The 26,770-nt window shown below is 38.3% G+C and overlaps 1 protein-coding gene across 1 annotated transcript in view; it reads left to right on the plus strand.

The window, feature by feature from the left end:
• Positions 1-26,770, plus strand: part of UNC13C (unc-13 homolog C) — a 645,143-nt gene that overhangs the window by 394,072 nt on the left and 224,301 nt on the right. Inside the window, exon 18 of the mRNA XM_017348010.4 lies at positions 18,258-18,343. Within this exon, the coding sequence (XP_017203499.3) occupies positions 18,258-18,343 (86 nt within the window). The remainder of the gene's footprint in view (positions 1-18,257; positions 18,344-26,770) is intronic.

The following is a 26,770-nucleotide window of genomic DNA, read 5'->3' on the forward strand; positions in this document are numbered from 1 at the left end:
TTGATCAGGGATTTGCATCTTGTATTTGGAAAATAATGTGCAAAATACTAAAACCATGGAATTTTGTTGGCACTACAGCTTTCCTGAGTTATTTTTATTTAAGAAGTTATTACTCACAGAACCAAAAAGTATACAAAGTATAAAATAGTGTATCATATATTTTATATATCATATATAAAATAGTGTAAATCCAACAATTTACAGTGTTTTATCTCTTGCTTTTTCATTTTATTTTTCTCCTTTCTGAATTATTTTAAACAAGTCTCAGATGTATATAATTCCATCCCTCCACTCTTAATTATTGATTTTTAAAATTGTGGCCACTTCCCTGCATCTCAAAATATCACATCACAACTAATAATATTAATATCATGATAATTGTATAATTACCATTCTGTAATCAAATGTTCCCGATTTTCTTTTTTTAATACTATTTTATATTTGATATTTTTCATTCAGGGGCCAAATAAGGTCCACCAACTTCTAGATTATTGCATTTAAGTTCTTGTGGTGCCTTTTCTTTTGCTCTTCCAAGTCATTGCTCCCCATGGTTGGACATTAGTTCTAGAAGTTAACTTCCTGGCTGATATCTTCGCCATTACAAACTCCATCAACATTTCCTGGAATGCTTTCATTTACTTACAATCATTTCAACACCAACGATTTCATTACAGTCTTAAAAACTGTGGTTTTATAATGTTGTCATTTCTTCAACATGTATTAGTTATAATTATTTGTAAATAAAAGATTTCCTTTATTAATAAGGCTTTTTGTTATCTTGATATGTAGCAAGTACAGGAAAGATAGGATCAATATTTGATCCTTTCTTTTAGCCTAAAATTTTAAATGCCATTCTTTTCTTTACTGCTTCATTTTTAAAAACTTCCATTAACACCTTGATTTCAATTTAATAAATATGTACTGAGTATTCAATTATACCAGGCACTATACAAAATTGGTGTCACAGAAATTTAATTCAGAAAATAAATGTGGGCAAAATTAATCCCGAGTCAGAATCTGTTTTATTACTGTGATGCTACATTCAAAAGTCATTCTGGAATTAAATTCCTTGCCCTACAGGCCTTTATTGAAATAACCTAACAAGGCAAAAAAAAAAAAAAATAGGTATAAGAAAAACTACATTCACTCAACTCAGAAATCCAGAGAATGAGAGTTGACAAAGAGCGTAGACATGGAAAAGTTCCAAGTTTGGAGATGACTGTAGTAAGATCTGAAATTAAGAAGAGGTTAATGTGGAGTATAAGCAGAAGCTAGGAAGTAAACAGAATTGAAGAAGAAGAATGTAATTGTCTATGGACAAAGAGAGAAATGGAAAGGAAAGCAGAATAAGAGTGGCAGAGTTGGTGAAGTCAGTGAAGATCCCCATCTCTGGCTACTTCCTGCCCTCCTCAGAGCTTGCTTCACCTTTTGGCCCAAGGTTCTGTGAGGCCTGAAACCTCCTAGAGTTCTCTGCATATTAAACCAAGTTCAGCTTCTCTGTTTCAAACACAGTATGACAAGAGAGTTTAGACTGTTTCTTCCACTACTTAAAGCATTCTTTTAAAATTATCTATTAATTATTTGTCATTATTTGAGTCTCTAACTCTTGTAACCAAAGTTGAATAAATAAGTATGATATTACATGGACCAACACATGTACTCTAATATAATTGTAATGAGACTGATGTTGACGGATGAAAGAATGCCTTAATTTGAATTTTCAGGATCTATGCAAACAGGTCCATTCCTACAAGGAATCAATACTGCAGACCTGGGATTTATAGTGGGAAAGAGAATAGCCAGAAAATCCAAACATCGATTCTGAAATGCTTGGCTGACATGAAAATTAGAAGTGATTTTGCAAGTTCTTGCTTAGGTTAATTATAGCCCTTTTGAGTTTTAAAGCAAATCAGATATTTCGCCACAAGGCAATATTTTGTATAGAGAGGATGAGAATATTTTCTAAGTGCACAAGAGTGCGGTTGTAAGAATGGTTTGTACTTATACAAACACTTTTGAAAACTTCAATTTTCTACCTCCCTGACTGCACATAACAGAGGAAAGAGAAAGAGAATGATGATTTGGAGTTTTTCAAGGTCTTACGCTTGCTGAAAGTTTTAGACACAACTAGATATTTTATGTCATAGATATGAGCATCATCCTATTGGGACTTATGGAAATTAACTGGAACCAGACATTGTATTAAACATTTGTACAGTTTAATATTTAATCATATATTTGATTTTAATGATGTTAGTGCTGTTATCATCCCCCCAAAATGTAGCTGATGAAATTTCAGCCTGGAGGGAGTTTAGGAAGCTCTCAAAATCACACATCAATCAAGAGGCAAATCAGAATCTAGGAAACCTTTGAAATTAGCATGATTCATTGTAAGGAAAATGGACCTCAATCCTCTTGTTGAAAATAAAATTTTCTTATGTTTTCATGATTAATCTAGATCTGGTTAGCTACTCACAACAATATAAAGTTCAAGATGTTAAGTGGTACCAGTTGCAATTAAATACAAATGAATAGAAAAACACAATGAAATTTCCATTTATCAGAGAAAAATGTTAACATATATTATATACTCACTGGCCTCATCAGAAGCAGAACTCGGTTTAACATGTGGAAAACTCTAGGAAGTTTCAGACCTCACAGAACCTTGGGCCAAAAGTTGAAGTGAGCTCTGAGGAGGGCAGAAAGTAGCCACATTTGGGGATCCTCACTTGGACGTCTCTTTCTTTCTCCAAACCCAGGAATTTTTGTTAGTATCTCACTTAAAAGGCCTTCTAATCCTTTCTCTCTTTCCAAGCCTTCAGGGACTCCTAGAACCTATATGTTGGATCATTTGATTGTATCCTGTAGATTCCCAGTAGTGTTTTTTAGTTTTCTAATTTCCTCTTCTTGCTTTTGTTTTTGATCCTATAATTTCCTGTGTTTTGTCTTCTAAGTCGGATATTATTTCTTCTGCTTCACTGATTCTGTTGTTAAGGCTTTCCATTGCATTTTTTAATTTGTTCTATTGAATTCTTCATTTCATTTTGCTTTTTCTTTAAGATCTCATTTTCATGGGCAAAATTTTCTTGCATGTCCTGTATAGATTTTAGTAGTTTCGTGTATTTGCTTCTGTTTATTTCTATGTACTCTTATAATCAATTTTTTGAATTCCATTTCTTGCATTTATTCCATCTCATCATCTTCACAATCTAATATTGAAGTGTTGTGTTCTTTCTGGGGCTGTTATGTTGTCTTTGTAAGGCTGCCACAAAATACACCAAACACCGGAGTAAGGGAAAGGGTTTATTGGGGGAAATCTGACAGACTGGAGGGAAGGGGCAAAAAAGGAAAAGAGAGAGAAGGAGAATGTAAGAGACAGATCCAGAGAGAGATCAAGAGACACAGAGAGATCAGGAGACGGAGAGAAAGAGAGCGAGAAAAAAGAGAGACATGTGTTCAGGATCAGGTCCCTTAAAATTTTGCCAGGGGGCAGGCAGAGAGGTAGGAGCACCAAATCCCATTAGGATGGGGTTGGAGCTGACACCAGATGTTGGGCAATGTGGCCACCTGGCATCCAGCAATGGTGGCCGGGGCTATAGCCTAGGATGGTGTCAGGGTATAGATCGCACCATAGATAAGACTGAGCCATTTTACTAACAGTCGTCCTTTTTCTTGTTTCTTGAATTGGTGTGTTTGTTGTTCTGCATTTGTGGAGATACATGTTGGTCTCTTCTTGGTTTTGTTGCTGTGGTGCCTTTTATCTTTGTACTATTGCCTCTGTAGATAAGTGGAGTGTCTCTCTCAGTGAATATCTATAGGCTTGCAGTGGATGTGGCCAGGGAGCTCTGATAAGTTCTCCAGGGTGAAGAGTGTGTCTAAGTTGACATATCTAGTTTTGGCGTAGTAAATCTCCTCTTTTTTTTTTTTTTTTAATCAGAAGGGAAGTTTATTCTGCTCAGCTGATCTCCTCTCCTCAAAGAAGACCAGTGCCTGAGCACTAGCCCCAGTGTGTATAATATTCGTCCACTCTGCCCTAAGGACCACACAAAGGATCTGTACAGTCCTCAGTGTAAGCTCAGATTCTCCAGCAATGTCCCTCACCAAGGAACCAGGAAGCCCTCAGCATGTGGATTCTCCCACAGTGATTGCCCAAAGTCCCAGCCACTACATGAGTCCTCCCACACAGCCTCTTTTTTTTTTTTTTTTTCCACAGTCCTGACACAGAAGCCTCCCACAGTCAGGAGCTCCCAGCACACTGTTAGTTCTCCCCACCAGAGTCAGGAGTCTCCACGCAACTGGTTGCTGGACACGGACACAAGCTGGCGCAGCTGTTAGGAATGTCTAAAATGGTCCCTTCTCTATCAGCTTGTTACAGGACACCACTGTAAAGTGATGGGGGGAGAGAAACAGGTCTCTCCTTCTTTTTTTCTCTAGTTTGGCAGGTACAATACCCCCCATGTAGCTCCAAGTCGGGTTCCCTCTAGACTCTTCTGAGACTTTAGCACCAGTGGCACCAGTGGCTTGGGCTGCTGGGGTCTGGTCTCACCTCACTTTCCAATGCTGGTGCGTAGGCTCTCGCCTGCTGGAGTCTTAAATTGTGGGCATCCGCACCCTCCAGCTAGGTCCACAATATCCCTCTATTTTTGGTAGAGTTTCCTCTGCTGTTTTCTCCCTAAACTCTTTCCTGAGACTGCAGTCTCTCCACTTTTTTTAAACTCCCTTCTCCTGGACTAGAGCAGTAAACTCCCTCTTTACTCCACCAGTTTAGAACGCCGCCAGTTCCAATATCGTTGAGCAAGACAAAGCCCTGAGATTTTAGGAAAGCTTTGCAAACTCTTTCAGACTGTTTTCTAAATTGTAAAAAATTATTAAGTTGTAACTCATGGGACCATCCCCAGAATTCAAGGACATTCTGCATAAAAAGTACCTGGCCTGATACCTGCACGGAGTAACTGTTCCTCATGCGGTGCTTGTCTCTGCTCTCCCACAATGGGAACAGAAAAACTACTTCTGCCCCAGTTTCTAATCCAGAAGTACTGTGGCAGTCTAAGATATAGTTTTCTGAACTTATTAAACTCTTCTACCCAGGACAATACACAAATTACAAATACTTAGTCAAACTCTGGTGCTCTCCACCTTTGCCTTTTCAATGTCTTACAAAAATGCTGATTTCAATCCTTAACCTAGTTCCATGCCAAGTTTTACTTTTCTTGTTAAATACATGCTTACTTAAAGGTCAGGTTCATTAAAATAATATCATAACTGACTAATATGAATATAAATAAAACAAATGGGTTAAAAGATGATTGGTTTTAAATGGTGTTAGTAATTCACTTGTCTTATGGAACCCAGGTTCTCTACAGGAAGTATTCAATCAAATGAGTTCGTATGCCAAAGCTTAAGTTGATTTTTCACCCTTAATTGCGATGTTAGGATATGTTTTAGTCTTTTAGTTTCTATTTATACAGCTTTAATTTGTGAAACCAATTTATAGTATTCATTCTTCTTGGCTGTTCTTTCTGTTCAGAATAATGGCAGTTAATTGCAGTAATGCATGTCAAGTATTCTTCAATCAGAACACATTAACAAAGGCTGTTTTTTGTAATCTGAAAAGAGCAAGGCAAACTAAATGTCCCTTGAATTTTAGCTATGCTGATGAAGCCTTAGTCACGTACATGACAGGCAATAACACAGAACAATTGTTTACTCATTTATAACAATGAACATACTTTTCTTCAAAGACAAACTGCATATCAAAATCATATTTCACTTTTAATGGATTCTAATTTTATCTGTTGTGACTAATGAATCAGTATTATCAAATTTGGCAGTTTTAGATTATGTTTTCCTTATTTCACTAAGAGAATTGTGAGATAATAAATTAGATTACAAATTGTTGTGTCTCGTAAGATTCAAGTTTTAAACATTTATGCTTTGTATTAATTGCTGCAAATTAACAAGAGACATTCTCATAATGTTGAAATGGATCACTTATTTCATTAAACTTCCTACCTATAAATAATAAAGTTAGACTATGACTGCACTGGAAATGAAAAAAAGGTGGAACTATACATTAAAGAATTTAATTTGTTTACAGGAAAGCCTCACAAATTAATATTAGTATGTGAAGGGATAACATTAAAATTTACATCTAAGTATGTATATGTGATAGGACCTGGGTATTTAATATATTTATGTGTACTTGAATAAGTATATAAAATAATTCCTACCAGTTTAGGAACATTTGTGGAAAATTACAGTGCATCTCAATTCTGTTTCTGTCATAATTTAGAACCTACTTGTAATTAGAATATAAATTGCTAATGTCTCTCTTGGGATTTCTAAGATGTATGGAACCAGCTTATTATGGTAAGTGCATGAGAAATTTCCTCCACAATTAAAGTTACTGACATTAATTTCATTTATACCTTTTATTCCCCTATAATAAAATTAGCAAAACAAACATAAGCTTGCATTCAGTTTCTGTGATGATTTTTTCATGTTAGAAATCAATGGAATCTAAACAATGTGTTCCCTCTAAGTCTCATTTATAGTTAGTATTTTGTTATCTCCAGCAAGTATTTATTCCATGCTTAACATGTGCCAGTGTGCGTACAAAGTATTTACATATAAAATTCCGCTTAATTTTCATAGTAGTCCTAGAAAAACTCCCAAGTTGGAGTTGTTATCATCCCCACTTGACAGATAAGGAAATTTAGTTTTAAAAAGATTACCTACTATCCCACTGGTTAAATTAGTTAAGTAGCAGAGGGGAAATCAAATCTCTATCTTTTGGATTGTATTGAGGTTTAGATACCACATTATAGTATAGTGGGTTATACAGAGGAAATAACCAGAAATGTGTTAAATTGTGGGGAAAAGAATCTTCTAGTAAATATGAGATGGCATAAGCTTCTTAGCTAGACCAAAGAAAAGGGGAGAAGTAGTCAACTGTGGAAGAAATCATCTCTAACTTTGAAATCATGATCTGGTGCTAGAAGTGCAGCAAAACTAAAGCTTGTAGAATTTGGTGTCAAACTAAGATGATATATTTGCAAATCCATGAAGGAAATTCGTACACAGTGCAAAAAAAAAAAAAAACACTATTATGGGAATATTATTCTGTGACCTCTTAAAAGATTGAGAACAAAGAATAGCTAATAGTATAATTACATAGAACTTGATACATTCTATGTTGTGAGAAAAGTGGCGTCTCCTCTCACTCCCAGCAATGTTTCTTTTCTTTCCTCTGTTGTTTATAGCTCATAACTGTGGATTTTTCTCTTTCTTTTAATAAAGTAGAAAGGATTAAAGAAAATTTTTTGGAAACTGTTAGTTTTATACATGTTGTCACTAGATTATATTCTAGTCCATAGAATAGTTTAAATCATTTGGACAGAATAGATAATAATAGATAGAAAGTATAAACATAACTAGTGTTAGTTGGTATTGCAGAGAGAAGGATACCCTTGTGAGTTCTTGGCTGGGGCTTTTGTAACACAAGGCAGATTAACAAGAGAAAAGCACAGAAACTTTTTAATTTTTATTTATTTATTTATTTTTAACAGGCATAGTGGACAGTGAGAGAGAGACAGAGAGAAAGGTCCTCCTTTTCCATTGGCTCACCCCTCAATGGCTACTGCAGCCGGTGTGTTGTGGCTGGCGCACCGCACTGATCCAAAGCCAGGAGTCAGGTGCCTCTTCTGGTCTCCCATGTGGGTGCAGGGTCCAAGGACTTGGGCCATCCTCCACTGCCTTCCCCGGCCACAGCAGAGAGTTGGACAGGAAGAGGAGCAACTAGGACAGAATCTGGCACCCCGACCAGGACTAGAACCCAGTGTGCAGGTGCCACAGGCGGAGGATTAGCCTATTGTGCCATGGCGCTGGCCAAGCACAGAAATTTATTGAAGAGATTTTACACATGGAACATTCATAAAGAAATAAAGAGTCCCAAAATTGGTCAGACTTGAGCCTTTGTTTACCTTAGGTTTGATGAAGAGTATAAGTTTTGGAGAAATGTGATGGGACACATTACCAAAGCAAGAAATAAATGTAGTGAATGGTGGGCAATAGCACCACTTGTTCATTTACATTCCTCTTGGAATTGCCATGTCTTCAAAGAGTGAAAGTACCACTTTTCTCTGGGTATGGGGGTCATTTTTCACACAAGGATCTGATGATCTGCTCCAGAGGTCAGAAAACCTTTCCTAGGTTTTCTTTATTATTTATTTGACAGATAGAGTTAGATAGTGAGAGAGAGAGAGAGAGAGAGAGAGAGAGAGAGAGAGAGAAAGGTCTTCCTTCCGTTGGTTCACCCCAAACGGCCGCTACGGCCGGAGCTACACTGATCCAAAGCCAGGAACCAGGTGCTTCTTCCTGGTCTCCCATAGGGGTACAGGGGCCCAAGCACTTGGGCCATCCTCCACTGCCCTCCCAAGCCACAGCAGAGAGCTGGACTGGAAGAGGAACAACCGGGACTAGAACCCGGTGCCCATATGGGATGCTGGCGCTGCAGGCGGAGGATTAACCAAGTGAGCCACGGCGCCGGCCCCTCCTAGGTTTTTTAGACATTTATTCAAGTATGAGGGAGGATACTCCTAGCTGTTGATTTACTCCCCAAATGTCTGCAACTGCTGGTGCTGGGTCAAAGTTGGATCGAGCAGTTAGGAACTCAATCTAATTCTCCCACATGGGTTACAGGACGCAACTACTTAATCATCATTTGCTGCTTTCCAGAGTGTCTATTGGCAGGAAGCCGGGATGGGGGCTAGACCCTAGAATTGAATCTTTGCACTCCCATGTGGGATACAGTTTTCTTAATTGGTGTTAGCACCAGGTCGAACACCTGCCCCTTCTTAACGTTTTATGGTTTGCCTCAGGGCAGTGTCTGAAAGTCCTTCCTGTACCTGTTATTTCTCAGATCCCTTCAGCTTAAAACATGCAATATGCCACGGTGACAAATTTTGGGAAAAGTGTTTCTTGAATCCTGTTAAAAGAAGCATTTTACGATGTTAGACAAAATTGGTTAAAGAGAAAAATGGTCCCATTATTTTCATCAGTTCTGAACTGTAAAGGAAATGTCAGCAGACTCATGCCAGATAAGTTCAATTCTGTGTCAAGAGTAAAATGATGGAATCAGCACAGTACAAAAGCACCAACACTGTCACGAACTCTTAACATTAGGGGAGTTATGACCCAGTTACAGATACTGTGCCCTTTAGTTTGTATCCACACTTCATCTCTGTTCAATCATTGCTAATCCTGTGCTCAGAGTACTACTGAGGGTTTCAGAGGGAGTGGGCACCAGGGCTGTGCTTGGAAGCGGAAGAGAGAAGTTATGAATACACAGACATTGAGGAGAATTGAGCAACGGAAAAGGGAAAGTGATGATAAGATATGGAACAAGAGGCCTGTCAAGAATCATCCAGGATCGGGCTGGCTAGGGCACCTCAAGTGTTTGGGAATGGAGGTGGAAGGAGTGAAAGCAGGGGTCAGGAGCTAGTGTTGTGGCACTGCAGGTTAAGTCACGGCTGCTGATGCCAACGTCCCACATCAGAGTGCTGGTCCAAGTCCTGGCTGTTCTGCCTCTGATTTTGCTCCCAGGTAATGCAGTGAAAGCACTGGATTATGGTCCCAGTACCCGTGCCCATGTCTCCTCCAGAGGAGACTGCGATGGGATTCGTTTCTCCTTGCTTTGCACTGGCCCAGCCCTGGCTGTTGTGGCCATTTGAGTAGTACACCAGCACATGGAAAATCTTCCCTCTCTTCCTCTCTCTGCCACTCTGCTTTTCAAGTAAATAAATCTTTTTTTGAAAATAGAGAAATGGGAGAAGTTGTATCGGATGATGGGGAGCCAGGAGAGTCATGTTAATAAATTCAAATTTGTATGTGTTAATGGATGTATGATACGAAATTGTTTTAAAACAGTAAATTAGAAGTTGATAAAGAGTATGGAAGAGGAAGAAATTCAGGCAAAGAGATAAACTAACATATTAGTATAATTCTTGGAGCAAGTGAGAGCAAAGAATTGAATTATGGATGAGATTCTAAAAATAGGGAAGGGATGAACAAAATCCATAGATATGCCCAAGGGAACATCTAGAGGGGAATAAGAGAAAGGAGATTCTATTGATTATGAAGTTGATGAATCTAGCTGTTATCTCGATTCACAGGCTAAAGAATGAGAAAACTCACAGAAGTACTTACAAATACCATAGAGGGGTAATAAAGTAAAATAAAAATACAGACTTCAGAAGAACCTGTGTAACTGTTAAATACAGAAACTTTGCATTTTTCTTTTTTCTATTATGAGATATCTGTTCTTTCCATAGGTAATAGTAAGCACAGCCCAGTTTCATCCAGCATATTGTAATGGAACAAGCCTTTTTCTAACACAGATCAAAATGATGTCTAAGACTCCAAAGATTGTTTTCTACTTAGAAATAGTTCTTAAGATTTAAATTTGAAGAAGAGCTAAGACATAAAATGACAAGCCAATAATTGGAACCCTAAATATTTTAAAGGGAAATCAATATACTAATCCAAAAAAATCCTTTAGCGATTTCAACGATTGGAATTTTTCATTGTTATAAAAATGGAATGAAAAAATATGGTCAAGAACCATGAGCGCTGTTTCTGATTATATCATTAATATTTTATATATTCTAGTGTACATTTCTTTTTTTAGAAAACTTTTATTTAATAAATATAAATTTTGAAAGTACAGCTTTTGGATTATAGCGGTTTCCCACCCATAAGCACCCTCCCACCCACAAACCATACCATCTCCTACTCCCTCTTCATCCTACTCTTCATTAAGAATCATTTTTAATTATCTCTATATACAGAAGATCAACTTAGTATAGACTAAGTAAAAATTTCAACAGTTTGCACCCACCCAGACACACAAAGTACAAAGTACTGTTTGAAGACTATTTTTACCATTAATTCTCATAGTATAACACATTAAGGACAGAGATCCTACATAGGTAGTAAGTGCACAGTGACTCCTGCTGTTGATTCAACAATTGACATTCTTATTTATGATGTCGGTAATCACCCGAGGCTCTTGTCATGAGCTTCCAAGGCTATGGAAGTCTCTTGAGTTTACAAATTCCAACTTTATTTAGACAAGGCCATAATCAAATTGGAAGTTCTCTCTGCCCTTCAGTGAAAGGTAACTCCTTCTTTGATGGCCTGTTCTTTCTACTAGGATCTCACTCATAGGTATCTTTCATTTAGGTAATTTTTTTTTTTTTTTTTTTTTTTTTGCCAGTGTCTTGGCTTTCCATGCCTGAGAAACTCTCATGGGCTTTTTAGCCAGATCCGAATGCCTTAAGGGCTGATTCTGAGGCCAGAGTGCTGTTTAGGACATCTGCCATTCTACAAGTCTGCTGTGTATCTCGCTTCCCATGTTGGGATCATTCTCTCCTTTCTATCAATTATTATTAGCAGACACTTGTCTTATTTATGTGATCCCTTTATAGTGTACATTTCTTAATTGCTAATGTTCCTGAATGCAAAATGACTGTTATTCAACTTACTTGTATGTCTACTCTACATATCAGAAACTTTGACTATTTACTGTTGGTTTTTTGGAGAGATATCAAATTCTGATGACCAATTTAAAAGCTTTATTTATTTATTTATTTATTTATTTGAAAGCCAGAGTTAGAGAGAGGAAGAGAAATAGGGAGAGAAAAATTTTTTGAGTTGCTTATTCACTCCACAAATGGCCACATGACTAGGGCTGCACCAGGCCAAAACTAGAAGCCTGGAATTGCATCTATGTCACCTGTGTGGACAATAGGGAACCAAGTCCCTGGGCCATCTTCTGCTGATTTTCCCAGACACATTAGCTGGGAGCAGGAATTGACATAAAGCAGCCAGGATATGCACAGGTGCTCTTGTGGGATTCCAGCATTGCAGGTGGTGACTTAACCAGCTGTGCCAGTGTCAGCCCCACTTGTTGCTCATTTGTAAAAGAGATAATAATAGCTAAATTGGGGTTTTATGAGAAATAATTGAATAATATTTCTCTTTTTAAATAATTTACATACATATTTAGTAAAACCCCCTATTTTATTTTGAAAGAAATTTTTCAATTTTTGGTTTAAAAAGAGCCATATTCTATTTCACTGGACTGTTGAAAATTAAGTAGAAAATAAAACTCTGATGAATCATTTTTGTGAAGAACATCATTAAAAAATACCTTCCTCAAATGGAGCCTTATACATTTGCTGTGGTTCAATGTGTTTTTGAACTAATATTTTCTGCAAATATAAGCACAGAAATTTATTTAATGATGTTTATTTTTATATTGTGTCTTACAAAATATGGGCTCATATTGTGTATAGAAATCTGTAATTTGCTTTGTGTGCCTCAAACTGCCTGACATATTTTCATGTCAATCCAAGCATATCGACCCTATTTTTTTAATAACTGCATATTATCCAATAGTATCAAATAGTAGAAGGATGATACAGCCAGTAGGGAGAACTCCTGGGGAGCACAGGAGTTTTATGTTATAGCATAAAAACTGGAGGTTTGGAGAGAGTTATTAGATAACTACATGGAAATCAATTTCTAAAAACCTGAATTATCATCAATTTTTATGGTTTTTAGGCTTACAAATAAAAAAATTCACTATTAAAAAAAAACCTTTTGAACGGCAGAGTAACATAAAGAAATACACAAAGAAATAGAGACAGAGAGGGAGATCTTCCAACTGCTTGTTCACCCCCAGATAGCTACAACATGCAGGGCTGACCAGACCAAAGCCAGGATCTAGACGCTCAATCCAAGCCTCCCACGTGGTCTGCAGGGCTCCAAACATTTGTGCCATCACCAACTACCTCTGAGGACACATATTAGATAGAAACTGGAGTGGAGAATGGAGTAGGGACTTGAACCGAAACCTTCCAATATGGATTGTGGGCGTGCCAAACGATGGCTTAACCACTGTGTCAAGCATCCACCACGTGTATTTATTTCATTTATTTGAAAGGCAAAGTGAGAGAAAAAGACAGACAGAGATATGTGCCATTCACTGGCTCACTCCCCAGATGTCCAGAGCAGCCAGAGCTGGTCCAGCTGAAGCCAAGGGCGAGGAGCTCAGTGCAGGTCTCCCTCCTGGGCGGCAGGTTCTAGGTCCATGAGTCATCAGCTGCTGCCTCCAGAGTGCGTATTAGTGGGAAGTTGGAATGGCATTCGGGAGCTGGGACTGGAACCCAGGCACTCTGAAACGGGAGAGGTGTCCAGAGCTGGGGCTTAACCACTCGGCCTTCCCTACTGTTACTTTAATTGCAATTTATTTGTGTATTGGAAAGGGCTAACATATCTTTTAGTATGGTCATTAGGTTTTCTGTCTTGTCTTTTCTAATGGTCCATTTTTTCATTAGGCATTTTCTTCCCAACATTTCATCCTGTCACTATAGATTTGTATCATTTTTTTTTCACTAATAATAATATTACCCCTTTTGCCCTTTATATAAGTTGTGTATATTTTTCCAGTGTGTTGGTTTTACTTTAAATGATTTGATTTGGGTTTAGGTTGTGCAGTGTTTAGGATTTAACAGTAGTAATGAGACACTTAAACCACAGCTTTGCAAGGAAGAAAATCAAGCCTGACAGTGCTTATATAACAGAAAACCGTGTGACTAACATCCTATTTTAGATGCTGTGTTTTGAAGTTATCTGATAGAAGATTTTAGATTAAAGAAAAAATATTTTAGAAATGACTTTGAGAGTCTTTTCTGCTGGCAATTACAACCATTAGCTGGGATATGTAGCCTATCTCATCTACCAATTTATTTTTATTCTCCTTTAAAAGTACACAGGATCTTATTTTTATCAACTACCTTCTATGAATGACTGTATCTGTAAATTTTTCTACATCTCATACTCTTATTTTATTATGTTCAGTAATTTTCACGCTAATGATATGTCCCTTTTCACTGTCAATCACATTTATTTTACTTTTGGAATTTTTTGTTAACAATAATTGTGTTTGTTTTTGGACTGCAATGCGACATGTCGGTGCAGGTATACAACGCTTACTGATCAAATCAGAGCCATCAACATTTTCCCTTCCTCCACATTACTTTGGGATTATAGCCCTGGAACTTCCCTCCTCCCTTCACTTATAAAATACATAGTAGGTCATTTTGAACTACAGTGACCCCACTACAGTGTGTAACATCCAGAGCTTAATCCTTTGATCTAACTCTGACTTGATCCCCATTATCCAAACTCCCTCTTATCCCCCTTATCCCTCCCAGACCCAAGTAATCACTATTGTGTGTTCAGATTGAGTTTTTTTCTTAAGCTTCCACATATCAGGGTGAACACACAGTATTTGTCTTTCTGTGTCTGGCTTACTTCCCTTAAGCCACATTTATTGAAGCTGCTTCTACCTTAAGATCTAAAAAAGAATTTCAAACAAGACAGCCCCTTCACCTGTGCCTTTTTTTTGTTCTTGCTCTTCGGTCTCTACCTTTAGTATCTCTCCAGCTATGACGTTCTGTTCTCCACATTCCTGCCTGTGCTGGTCATTGGCTGATGCCCTTCAACCATCATGTGTGGTTTTCTATCACAGTTTTGTATCACAGCTGATGCCTAACAGCAAAAAATTCCGAATCCCTTGTTGCCAAGATTTCTCATGCTGCTGCTTCCTGTTTGTTTAGAGACCATAGGATTCACCTTCCATTGAAAATAAACTGTTGTCCTAGCCACAGATAGACAGAGTTGTTGTTTTTCGAAAACTTTACATAACAAAGCTACCATTTCCCACAATCATCTCTGCCTTTTCGCCCTACAGTTTTCTTCCTAGGCTTATCATAATATGTGTGTGTGTGTGTGTGTGTTGTTGCCAGTCCTATTGGATTGAAAACTTCAGAGGGACAGAGAGCATGTCTGTTTTATTTAGCAGTATATATGTACTCTACCATTAGCACAGTGTGTGGCACCTGCTGGGCCCTCACTTAATTGCTGCTTATTAAAGAAATGTTGAGTCAGTGGCATTATCAGCCATTTGTACTTTATTACTTATCATTTTTATTACTTGTAAATGTATATGATTTTGTATTTTTTCCAAAATAAAACACTGCAGATTTGATTGAAGCCTTGTGCATGCGTAAACCTTCGTGAACCCAGGTCGCTTTACTCCTCACCCAAACACAACTATTAACGTGGTGCTGATATTTTTAATCCTCATGCATTTCCATCTTTATGGAATATATACGCATCTACTAGAAAAACAGCAGAGGTGTGCCAGTCTCCTCCCCTTAAGACATTGTCTATGTGAAAGCTCAGAGTCTGAGAAGCTGCATAGAAAGCAGGGGCTGAAAATCTGAGAAGCTGAGGACAGGAAGAAAGGAGCTGGAATTCACAGTAAACACCCCAGGTGCACAGTGGAGCTGCAGAGGCCTGCATGAAAGGAGTAATGGCTAACATGTTGGCCTGCTTTGAATGCACCTCATCTCTAACTGGGTTAAGACCCTTTCTACAACCCTAAGTCACTACCACCAGAAGAAAATAATCATTCACTGAGTCGTTCCTAAGATCATCCAGAGATAATACATATATAAACACAGATAAAGATATCCACTCAGAAATAACTAGGCATCATAAAAGGTTAATTTGGGTAAGATACTAAATGTCACAGTAATCATGGTTACTGTATTTTATAAACTACGATTAGATTGGGCATTTGGCCTCAAAGTTAAGACACCGTTGTACCATGTTGGAGAGTCTGGGCTCAATACCTGCCTCTGGTTCCTGACTGCAGCCACCTCCTGACACTTGAAGGCAGCAGTGACAGCCCAGGTGATTGGATTCCTGTCAACTACAAGGAAGACTTGGATTGAGTTACTGGATCCTCACTATGGCCTTGGCCCAGCCACAGACTCTGTAGCTCCTGGGCACTGAAGCAAAAGATGGGTGCCACTTCTCTCTATGCCTCTGCCTCTCACTGGCTACCTGCCATTCATATACATTTTTGTTTTGAAATGTTTATTAGATAGCAGTTGAGAAGCTCAGCAGTGAACTGGAAATGACTAAAGAAAATGGAAATTCTAGAACTGAAAAGCTACAACAAATGAAATTCATAACAGTATATGGATTTAATAGTAGGCTAGATATATTTGAAGAGATAGTATGAACATAGTCCAACAGAAAGCATCCAGAACAAACTCAGGGAAATAAGCGATGGGAAATAAAGGATAGAATATTTACCAAAATTAACTCCCTACTGGACTATAAAGCAAGCTCAACAAACTTCAGAAGACTAGAATCATTCAGGATACGTTCTTCCATATTAATTCTGGTTAGGGCTGAAAACAACAACTAAAAGATGCTGAGGAAATTACAGAATCATTGCAAGTTAAGAAATGAAGAATAAAATTCTGTACTACTTTGTATTAATAAAGTAAACATGATATATCCATTTTTAATGTAGCTAAGCAATTCCTAAAAGAAATGTGTACATATATACTAATACTAGGAAGAAAGACCAAAAACCTGTGACAAAAGCATCTTTCTTACAAAAGAAGGAAAGGAACCACCTGTTAAACTGGAAGAGTTTAGAAGATGGGAGTAATAAACTGTAGAAATTGATGAACTGGAAGACAAACACGTGGTCATGTAACAACCACTAATTTTAAATTGTGGAATATTTTTATCCCCACGCATAATTGTTCATGAGACTTTACAGGCAATCCCTCTTCTTACCCCACATCACGCAAACCACAGGGTTTTTGTCTGTTTGTTTTAAGATTTGTTTTTGGGGGCAGATGTTCTGGTGCGGCAGGTTAAGCAGCTGACTGTGATGCTGATTTCAGTCCTTGGTGCTCCGCTTCAGATCCAGCTCCCTGCTAATACACGTAGGAAAGCAGTGGAAGATGGCCCTGCTACCCATGTGGGAGACCCAAATTAAGCTCCAGGCTCCTGCCTTCAGCCTGGGCCAGCACCAGCCATTGCTTCCATTTGGGAAGTGAACCAGCTGGTGCAAATTTATTACATAAAAAGTAACATGCTATAAATTATATGATAGTATTTATCTACAAATGAAATCTTTTGAAATAAATAAGTTATCTTTATATCAATAAAATAAAATTTAGTGTTGAAAATTAATTTGTATGTATCTGAGTTACATTAATTTTTTCTGATCACAATAGAGTTTTGAATTTAAATATCTGAGAAAGAGAAAAGCATCTGCATTTAAGTTTTAAAATATTGATTGACATTGTATGAGGGGCTGATAGATCACAGTCAGTAAGGGCCATTGAGGAACACATCCTGCTTTTGGTGGAAAGCTGAGCTAAAATAGTTCTATGTATGTCACTGGTCTGCTCTTATTCGATGCCATATGCAGGTCATAGTTTATTAGGTAACACTTTCTATTCTATAGATGATTCTATTGCTCTTCAGATTTGGATGAAAAATATATACAAATGGCAGATCTATTTTTGCTCACATGTGAATGTATGTGTATATGTAAAATGTGAGCCTGTATATCAATGTGTATATTAGAACAGAACATTCTTTTACTTTTACATTCTGGCATAAAGTATTTGCGGTGTAATGGAAAGGTTTGTCAAACTTATTCACTGAGCTTGTATTGCTAGAATCCTCGTTATGAAATTGAAAACGCATGCAAACAGAATACATTCTAAGTAGCAACAGGACTCTTGTTGTCTGCCTAAGGCTATTGACTCTAAAACACAGACCTGCTTGGGAGTTCTGAAGTACCGACCAATGGTTCCACGATGGGCTATTTTGCCAGAGGGAGTGAAGAATCTCCCTTGAAATAATTCACTTTAAGTGCATAGAGAATAGAAGCTCTGAAGTTTGCTTCAGGAAAGTGGCCCAGGGATACACGCGAAATAGAAATGTTTGCTGTTTTATGGCATCTGCTTCTCACGTTCATTTGACTTACACTCCAAATTGAGACGTAAGAAGACGGAGTGTTTGATAAAACTGCAGGTGCTCTTCAGACACAACACTCATCATTCCACATCTCACTGAAGTCCTGGCTCGGACAGAGTAGTCCATTTTCCCACCAACCGATAATTGCTCATCACTGCACTCCAGTGTGCAATGTTTTATCCATCTATGAAATTTCTTCTTGATAATTATCACAAATAAAAGTGTATATGAACCAGGTAACAAGTACTGAGTTATATATGTAAAATGTGGTGTTTTGTTTTTTAGACACATTCTCTTTTTCTGATACACTAACAAAATATGTTCATTTTTAGGTTTCCTCAAGAGCTGAACATGGGAAAAGTTAGTGCTGAGATTATGTGGACCCTTTTTGCTCTGGATATGAAGTATGCATTAGAAGGTAATTACAAACATCTGTACTTAATAGAATGTGTGTTTTAGATGATTTTGTGTTTTTCGTTCTACTATAAGAAACATACATATTAAAATGTTTACTACTATAATCTAGTTAATTCTAAATCGCATTTCCAAGTGGTATGGGGATAATGTCCCAAAGTATATGAAAGAACCAAAGACCTGTGAGCTGGGTACGCCTCATCTGGAAATCTGAAATATAAAATCTCTAAAATCTGAATTTTTTGGAATACTGATTTGATATTAGAAGTGGAAAATTCTACACCATGAGATTTTGCTTTGTGTATAAAATTATTTGAAATTTTTCATAAAATTGCCTTCAGGCTGTGTGTATATGTAATATAAATGAGTTTCATATTTAGGTTTGGGTCCTACTTTCAAGACATTTCATTATGTCTAGGCAGATATTTAAATATGAAATATTTCTCTTGGCAAATATTTTAAATGAAGGGTATTATATTGATTTGATCACTATGAAAGATACACATATACACATATACAAAGACTTTTAATCTGTTGATCTAAGTTGCAGAATCCTGCTGCATATTTCAATTGCAGGATTATGCTCTAATTCAGGAGAGTTTATGGCAGTTAATTTACAAAAACACACTTAACTGAGGTGGTTAGTGAGTGTATTACTCTAGATGTTTGCCTTCATGACATGGAAGTAGTATCCATGGGTAGACATAGTTAAAATTTAACCAAAGCTTACATGGGGCCAGCAGCAAGGCTCTTCACTGGAAACCCCACTCTCAGTAAATCCAGATCATATAGTGCAAAGCAGAGAATATATTTCAACGTTAAATAATTCCCTAAATACTCTCTTAGCACCTACACTGTGTTTAGAATTACAAATTGAACTATAAATCAGGTCCTTATCCTAGAAGAAAAAAAATTCTTTGAACTTATTCCACAAATATATATTGAACACATAGATATCAAATGATTTTAGGTGTGCTCAGTGTGACCCCATAATAATGAATAAGACACCCATGGTCCCTGCCTTCTAAAAGATTATACAGCCACAAGTACACAGGCAATTGTAATATGGAGTGGTCAGGGCTGACGCTGTCCTGTGTCTGTAGGAAAAGGAAGTAAATCAGACCGAAGGCAAGGGGCAAGGTGGGCTTAGTGTAGGACCTGCCTTGAGGAACGTTAACTTGATGAAGGGGAAACAGAAGCAAGAAGAGTTTAGAAGTTTTCCTAGTTCAAGAAAAGAAAGTACACAAGAGTTAGAGTGCCAGTGTCTTCTCATAAAACCAGAGTTTCCCACCCACAAATATAGAGGCTGGTCGGGGCGCTGGATTCTGTCCCGGTTGCCCCTCTTCCAGGCCAGCTCTCTGCTGTGGCCAGGGAGTGCAGTGGAGGATGGCCCAAGTGCTTGGGCCCTGCACCCCATGGGAGACCAGGAGAAGCACCTGGCTCCTGCCATCGGATCAGCATGGTGTGCCGGCCGCGGTGGCCATTGGAGGGTGAACCAACGGCAAAGGAAGCCCTTTCTCTCTGTCTCTCTCTCTCACTGTCCACTCTGCCTGTCAAAAAAAAAAAATTACAGCAATTCAGGATGTGTGGCACGACAGGCTAGAGTACCTTGCTGTGCCCTCATGTATAGCAGAGTGCCTGGTTGAAGTCCCAGCCGCTCTGGGACTAATCCACCTCCCAGTTAATGCATCCTGGGAGAAAGTGGATGATGGTTCACTTGCCTGAGCCCCTGCCATTCACATGGGAGATCCTGATGGAATTCTGAGATCCTGATGTGAACTGCACAGAGGTCCAAACTCCTCATTCCACAATGAGGTATTCCTTCTCCACTATATTAATAGCCCAGCGTTTGCACCCCTGTCTTCATCTCAGCCTGCTCCCAGCCACATCCTTTTACAGGACCCTGCTTTAACTGTGTCTGTGGGATCACAAAGTTCTCTGAAATCAGACCAGAGCCACCACTAGGCAATTAAATTTCTCCAGATAACATTGTTTCCAGATTTATTTTATTTATTTGAAGGGCAGAATTACAAAGAGAGAGACAGACACACACATGGGAGCATTGCAGCCAGTGGCTTTACCTGCTGTGGCACAATGTCAGCCCCTAGATAGCACTCAATCCCTATGACCATCTATGCTGTACTCGCCCACTCTGTTAGTTATCACAAACTTTATAGAGTCAATATACAATTGTTTTTCCTTTAAAGATGTATTTTATTTATTTAAAACACAGAATTACAGGGGAGGGGGAAAACAGAGAGAGAGAGGTTGTCCATCTGCTGTTTACTCCCCAAATGGCTATACAATGGCCAGGGCTGGGCCAAGCTAAAGCCAGGAGCCAGGAGGTTCATCCAGGTCTCCCACACGGGAGCAGCAGCCCAAGAACTTGGGCCATCCTCTGCTGCTTTCCCAGGCACATTAGAAGGGAGCTGGATCAAAAGCAGAGCAGCCAGGCCTGGAACTGGTACTCATATGAGATGCCAGCATTGCAGGCGATGGTTTAACCCATTGCCTCTCAATGCTGGCGTATCAGTATAGAAATCTTGATCTGTTCTATCAATACCTGTTTCTCCATGCTCCTGCTGGAGTTACTGGAACCACCACTCAGCCAGTAGCTTGATGTAAGCATGCAGAGCTTGTCATTGATTCCTTCCATGTCCTCACCACAATCACATTTCATGTCACACTAGGGCTTTTCTGCCAGTTTGTCTGTAAATTCATTTTCTCTCTTTCCACCAATTTCACAAGCAGCCATGCAGGGCTCAACTGATGACACTTCCTAAAGGGTAATTCCCTGACCACAGTAATACACACACACACACACACACACACACACACACATATATATATATATATATATAGAGAGAGAGAGAGAGAGAGAGAGAGAGAAAGAGAGAGAGAGATGTCCTGGAAATAACTTTAATCCTTTTCAAAGCAACTAATTATCTGCTGTTTGTTTTGTCTATTTTATTATTATGTATCTTCCTCAACACAGTGCACATTTTTGTCTATTACTTCTACTAGCATTATCTAGTCACCAAGAATGGTGTCAGTTGAATAGCTAAGGTCTTCACCAGGTAATCCCAATCGAGTGCAGCAGTGGGAAGGGCAATGGAATAGACTTCCATTTGTGAACTTCTTTTGAGTGTGGTCTTGGGAACATTCTAAGAGGCCAATACCTTTGTGAGGTTTTTGTTTTGTTTTGTTTTTTAAACAATTATTTATTTGAAAGAGTTACAAAGAAGCAGAGGCAGAGAGAGAGAGAGAGAGAGGAGAGAGGAGAGAGAAAGAGGAGAAAGAGAGAGAGAGGTCTTCCATCCTCTGGTTCACTCCCCAGTTGGCCACAATTGCCAGAGCTACGCTGATCTGAAAACCAGGTGCCAGGAGCTTCTTTCAGGTCTCCCACATGGGTGCAGGGGCCCAAGGGCTTGGGCCATCTTCCACTGCTTTCCCAGGCCACATCAGAGAGCTGGATCAGAAGCGGAGCAGCCGGGACTCAAACCGGCACTCATATGGGATGCTGCACTGCAGGTGGCGGCCTTACCCACTACACCACAGCGCCAGCCCCAACCTTTGTGTTTTATTGTCCTCACCTGTCAAATGAAAGGTTCCTGTTGGATCAAAGGACTGGGAAAGGGAAGGGCAGACCCCACCCATCCTCCAGGTGATTGTTTGGAGCCGTTCTAAGGTGGCACTGCCTACTGCCGCACATCCGGCTGAGCAGAGCTTCTCTCTTTACTTGTGCAGCTACTTGAATCTTTCACTTTATGCTATCCTTTCTTATACAACAAATGATTTTAGATGGGAAAGTATAGCATTTCTAAGAATTATAAATATCCACATTTTAACATAATTGAAACAATGACATTAGCCCTGTTGCAAGTAAAATATCTATGACTTTGACCAGATATTTTTGCTTGTAGGTTAATCATTTTGTACTTAGTACAAAAATAACCCCAAAATCTGAGATTTGCACAGTTGTTACATTTGTAAAGCTAGACACATTTTCAGGAATACATACTTACTAAAGTTAACGTGTCACTTGGGTTCTAGTTAAAGGTCTATGTGTCGTTTTTTGTTATTGTTGTTCTCATTTTATTTTTTTAAATGATTGAATTTTTATTGTATGACTCAATGACTTCATTATTAATCTTACATATTTATGTTACCTGCATGGATTTTTTAAAACTTTATTTAAGTTATACAAGTTTCATGTATCTCACATATACAGATTTAGGAACATAGTGACACTTCCCCTCCACCCTCCCTCCCACCCACACTTCCTCCTCCCTCTCACATTCCAACTCTTAATTTTTACAAAGATCTATGTTCAGTTTACTTAATGATCATATAGTTAACCCTACTCTAAGTTAAAGAGTTCAATAAAGCGTATGAAGAAAAGAAAAAAAAAACTGTTCCTCAGTGGAAGAGACAGGGGCTATAAATAATCATCAAATCTCAAAATATCTGTTTCACTCCAGTACATTACATTTCAGATACTCTATTAGCTGCCTTGGATCTGGGAAAACAAATGATATGGCCTCCATCTGTGGCACACATGGGTGCCAGTTCAAGTCCAGCCTGCTCCATTTCTGATCTAGCTCTCTGCTGATGGTCTCTGTGTCTTCCTCCATTATATGAGAAGGCTTTTTTATGTATCGATTGTATTTGGCATCCTTGTGCTCATTGAACCTCACTAGAGCTCAATATGCATTGTTTACCTGAGTCAAAGTACAAATGGAACAACCATGTAAAAAAATTCTAAGACAAATCCACAATACTTACCATGTTCAAACTAAACATTTGTGGTATTACAAACAGCAGGCAATAGAAGATCTGAGAGTCCAGGAAACAGAATTTAGAAAATGTCATTGCTTAACTAGTTATATAGTGCAATTAATGCATAACCTTCCAAAGTTTAGTTTTTTATTGTTTAAATGGTGCTATTAGTTCCACAGTTGGTACAAGAATTAAATTAAACTTTAGTGTACTTTGCAAACTCTATAAAGAACTATGTTAATGAGAAGATTGTTACTATTATGCAATGGGAGAAAGACTTGTCAGTCTTATCATGGTCTCCTGTAGGGATCAGAGTTTTAACTTCTAGGAGAAAGTTTATAAATGTGTGCCAGTCTGTTCCCCGTCTCATTCCTCTCCCCTTTCATCATTTTAGTCTATTGGATGAGTTAAAGAAACACCTTTTTTTTAATGTGGTGTGAATAACATGAATGATTATTAGAAGAAAATTAGGACAAAGACTATCTCCCAGAGTTGAAGGCTATGCTTAAAAACGTTCCTCTGGCAAGTTTTTACACACTGACAGTAATGTTCCTATTTTTCCCATTTGCCATGCAGAAGATTGTTAAAATTAATTGACTGTGGAGTAGTGCTTCTAGCTGTTGACCTAGAAAGACTCCGTGTTGTTATTATATAATTTGGGCTACATAATTTGTCTTGTGATTAAAGCCTCTGAATTTGACTTGTGGGCTACCTCTAAAGAATTCAGTTCCATACAGGAGAGTGAGTTGGAATGTATGGACTTGACTTTTTGCGGTAGTTCATGAACTCCTCACTGCTACATAAGGAATAGTCTAATTACAGAATTTACTCAACCTATATGAGCCAACTTATTTGGCTTTCAGGCTTGGCGTGAGTCTCACTACATGTTTGATAAACAGTAATGGATTAGATCACTATGAAAGAGAAAATCTGCTGAATGGAATCATGATCGATTATCTTATGTATTAAAAGGTTATTTGCTGTAAGGATGAAAAGTGTAGGAAGAAAAAAGGACTCAGATAAAATGTTTCTTTTTATATTGGTAATTAGAAAACTCTAAGTAAATTTGTATTTCAGAATTTCTAAAGAATTTATTTTGAAAGATTTTGCAGTCTTTACCATGGCAGATACAAATACAGGGTGTGGTAATAATTTAGATGAAGGTTTCATGTACATGTTAGCTGTGATTTTGAAAAATTTATTCAAGTCAGTAAACTTCACTTTCCACATTTGCAAACCACAGACAAAAATGTCTATCTTACACAGTTGTTTTAAGGATAAAGACAGACAGACATGGGAACCAAAGGAATTGTCTCCTAACCTACAGTAAATACTCAACACAAAACAGACATTATGAGTGTTACAATATATATATTTTTAAACATTTTGTTTACTTATTTGGGAGGTAGAATTACAGTCAGACAAAGTCTTCCATAGCTGGTTCACTCCCAAAATGGCTGCAATGGCCAGAGCTGGGCCAACATGAAGCCAGGTACCAGGAGCTTCTTCAGGGTCTCCCACACGGGTGCAAGGACCCCAAGGGCTTGGGCCATCTTCTACTGCTTTCCCAAGCTATAGCAGAGAGCTGGATCAGAAGAGGAGCAGCTGGGACTAGAACCAGCGCCCATATGGGATGCCTGCACTGCAGGCAGAGTCTTAGCTCATTGCATTATAGAACTGGCCCAGAGTATTGCAGTTTAATCAACAAAATCTCAGAGATGTCTAGATGCTTATAAGCAATTGAAATATTTAACTGATAATTCCTGTGGACTTAAGACATTTAAAAAAAACATGTCCAAAATTTATTTTTAAAAAGTTTTTTCTTATGAAATCCTACTTGATAAATAGTAAAATATCCTAAGGACATATTTTCAATAGGAAGTATTTAATTCAGACAGAGAAATGTGTACAATTTCACTCATTTGTTCATTTATTCAATAAACATTTATTGAGCACCTCCTCTGTGCCCAGTTTTATTACTATGTGTTATGGTTTTTTTTAACTTTTATTTAATAAATATAAATTTCCAAAGTACAGCTTATGGATTACAGTGGCTCCCCCCCCCCATAACTTCCCTCCCACCTGCAACTCTCCTATCTCCTGCTCCCTCTCCCATTCCATTGACATCAAGATTCATTTTCAATTATCTTTATATACAGAAGATCAGTTTAGTATATATTAAGTAAAGATTTCAACAGTTTGCACCCACACAGAACATAAAGTGTAAAATACTGTTTGAGTACTAGTTATAGCATTAATTAGCATTGGACAACACATTAAGGACAGAGATCCTACATGAGGAGTAAGTGCACAGTGACTCCTGTTGTTGACTTAACAAATTGACACTCTTGTTTATGGCGTCAGTAATCTCCTAGGTGCTTGTTATGAGTTGCCAAGGCTATGGAAGCCTTTGAGTTCGCAGACTCTGATCTTATTTAGACAAGGTCATAGTCAAAGTGGAAGTTCTCTCCTCCCTTCAGAGAAAGGGATGGCCCATTCTTTCCACTGGGATCTCACTCACGGAGATCTTTCATTTGGTGTTTTTTTGTTTTTGTTTTTGTTTGTTTGTTTTGTTTTGTTTTTGCCAGAGTGTCTTGGCTTTCCATGCCTAAAATACTCTCATGGGGTTTTCAGCCAGATCAGAATCCTTAAGAGTTGATTCTGAGCCCAGAGTGCTGTTTAGGACCTCTGCCATTCTATGAGTCTGCTGTGTATCCGGCTTCCCATGTTGGATCGTTCTCTCCCTTTTTAATTCTATCAGTTAGTATTTGCAGACACTAGTCTTATTTATATGATCCCTTTGACTCTTAGACCTATCATTACGATCAATTGTGAACGGAAATTGATCACTTTGACTAGTGAGATAGCATTGGTACATGCTACCTTGATGGGATTGAATTGGAATCCCCTGGCACATTTCTAACTCTACCATTTGAGGCAAGTCAGCTTGAGCATATCCCAAATTATACATCTCCTCCCTCTCGTATTCCCACTCTTATATTTAACAAAGATCACTTTTCAGTTAAATTTAAACACCTAAGAATAATTGTGTGTTAATTACAGAGTTCAACCAATAGTATTAAGTAGAACAAAAAAATACTAAAAGGGATAAAGTATTAAGTTTTTCATCAACAGTCAGGGCAAGGGCTGATCAAGCCACCATTTCTCATAGTGTCCATTTCACTTCAACAGGTTTCCTTTTTGGTGCTCAGTTAGTTGTCGCCGATCAGGGAGAACATATGATATTTGTCCCTTTGGGACTGGCTTAATTCACTCAGCATGACGTTTTCCAGATTCCTCCATTTTGTTGCAAATGACCGGGTTTCATTGTTTTTGACTGCTGTATAGTATTCTATAGAGTACATGTCCCATAATTTCTTTATCCAGTCTACTGTTGATGGGCATTTGGGTTGGTTCCAGGTCTTAGCTATTGTGAATTGAGCTGCAATAAACATTAAGGTGCAGACCGTTTTTTGTTTGCCAATTTAATTTCCTTTGGGTAAATTCCAAGGAGTGGTATGGCTGGGTTGTATGGTGGGGTTATCTTCAGGTTTCTGAGGAATCTCCAGACTGACTTCCATAGTGGCTTAACCAGTTTGCATTCCCACCAACAGTGGGTTAGTGTCCCTTTTTCCCCACATCCTTGCCAGCA

Source organism: Oryctolagus cuniculus, chromosome 12 (genome assembly GCF_051225735.1).
Source record: "Oryctolagus cuniculus isolate XC-2025 breed Fujian yellow rabbit chromosome 12, ASM5122573v1, whole genome shotgun sequence".
Taxonomy (NCBI): domain Eukaryota; kingdom Metazoa; phylum Chordata; class Mammalia; order Lagomorpha; family Leporidae; genus Oryctolagus; species Oryctolagus cuniculus.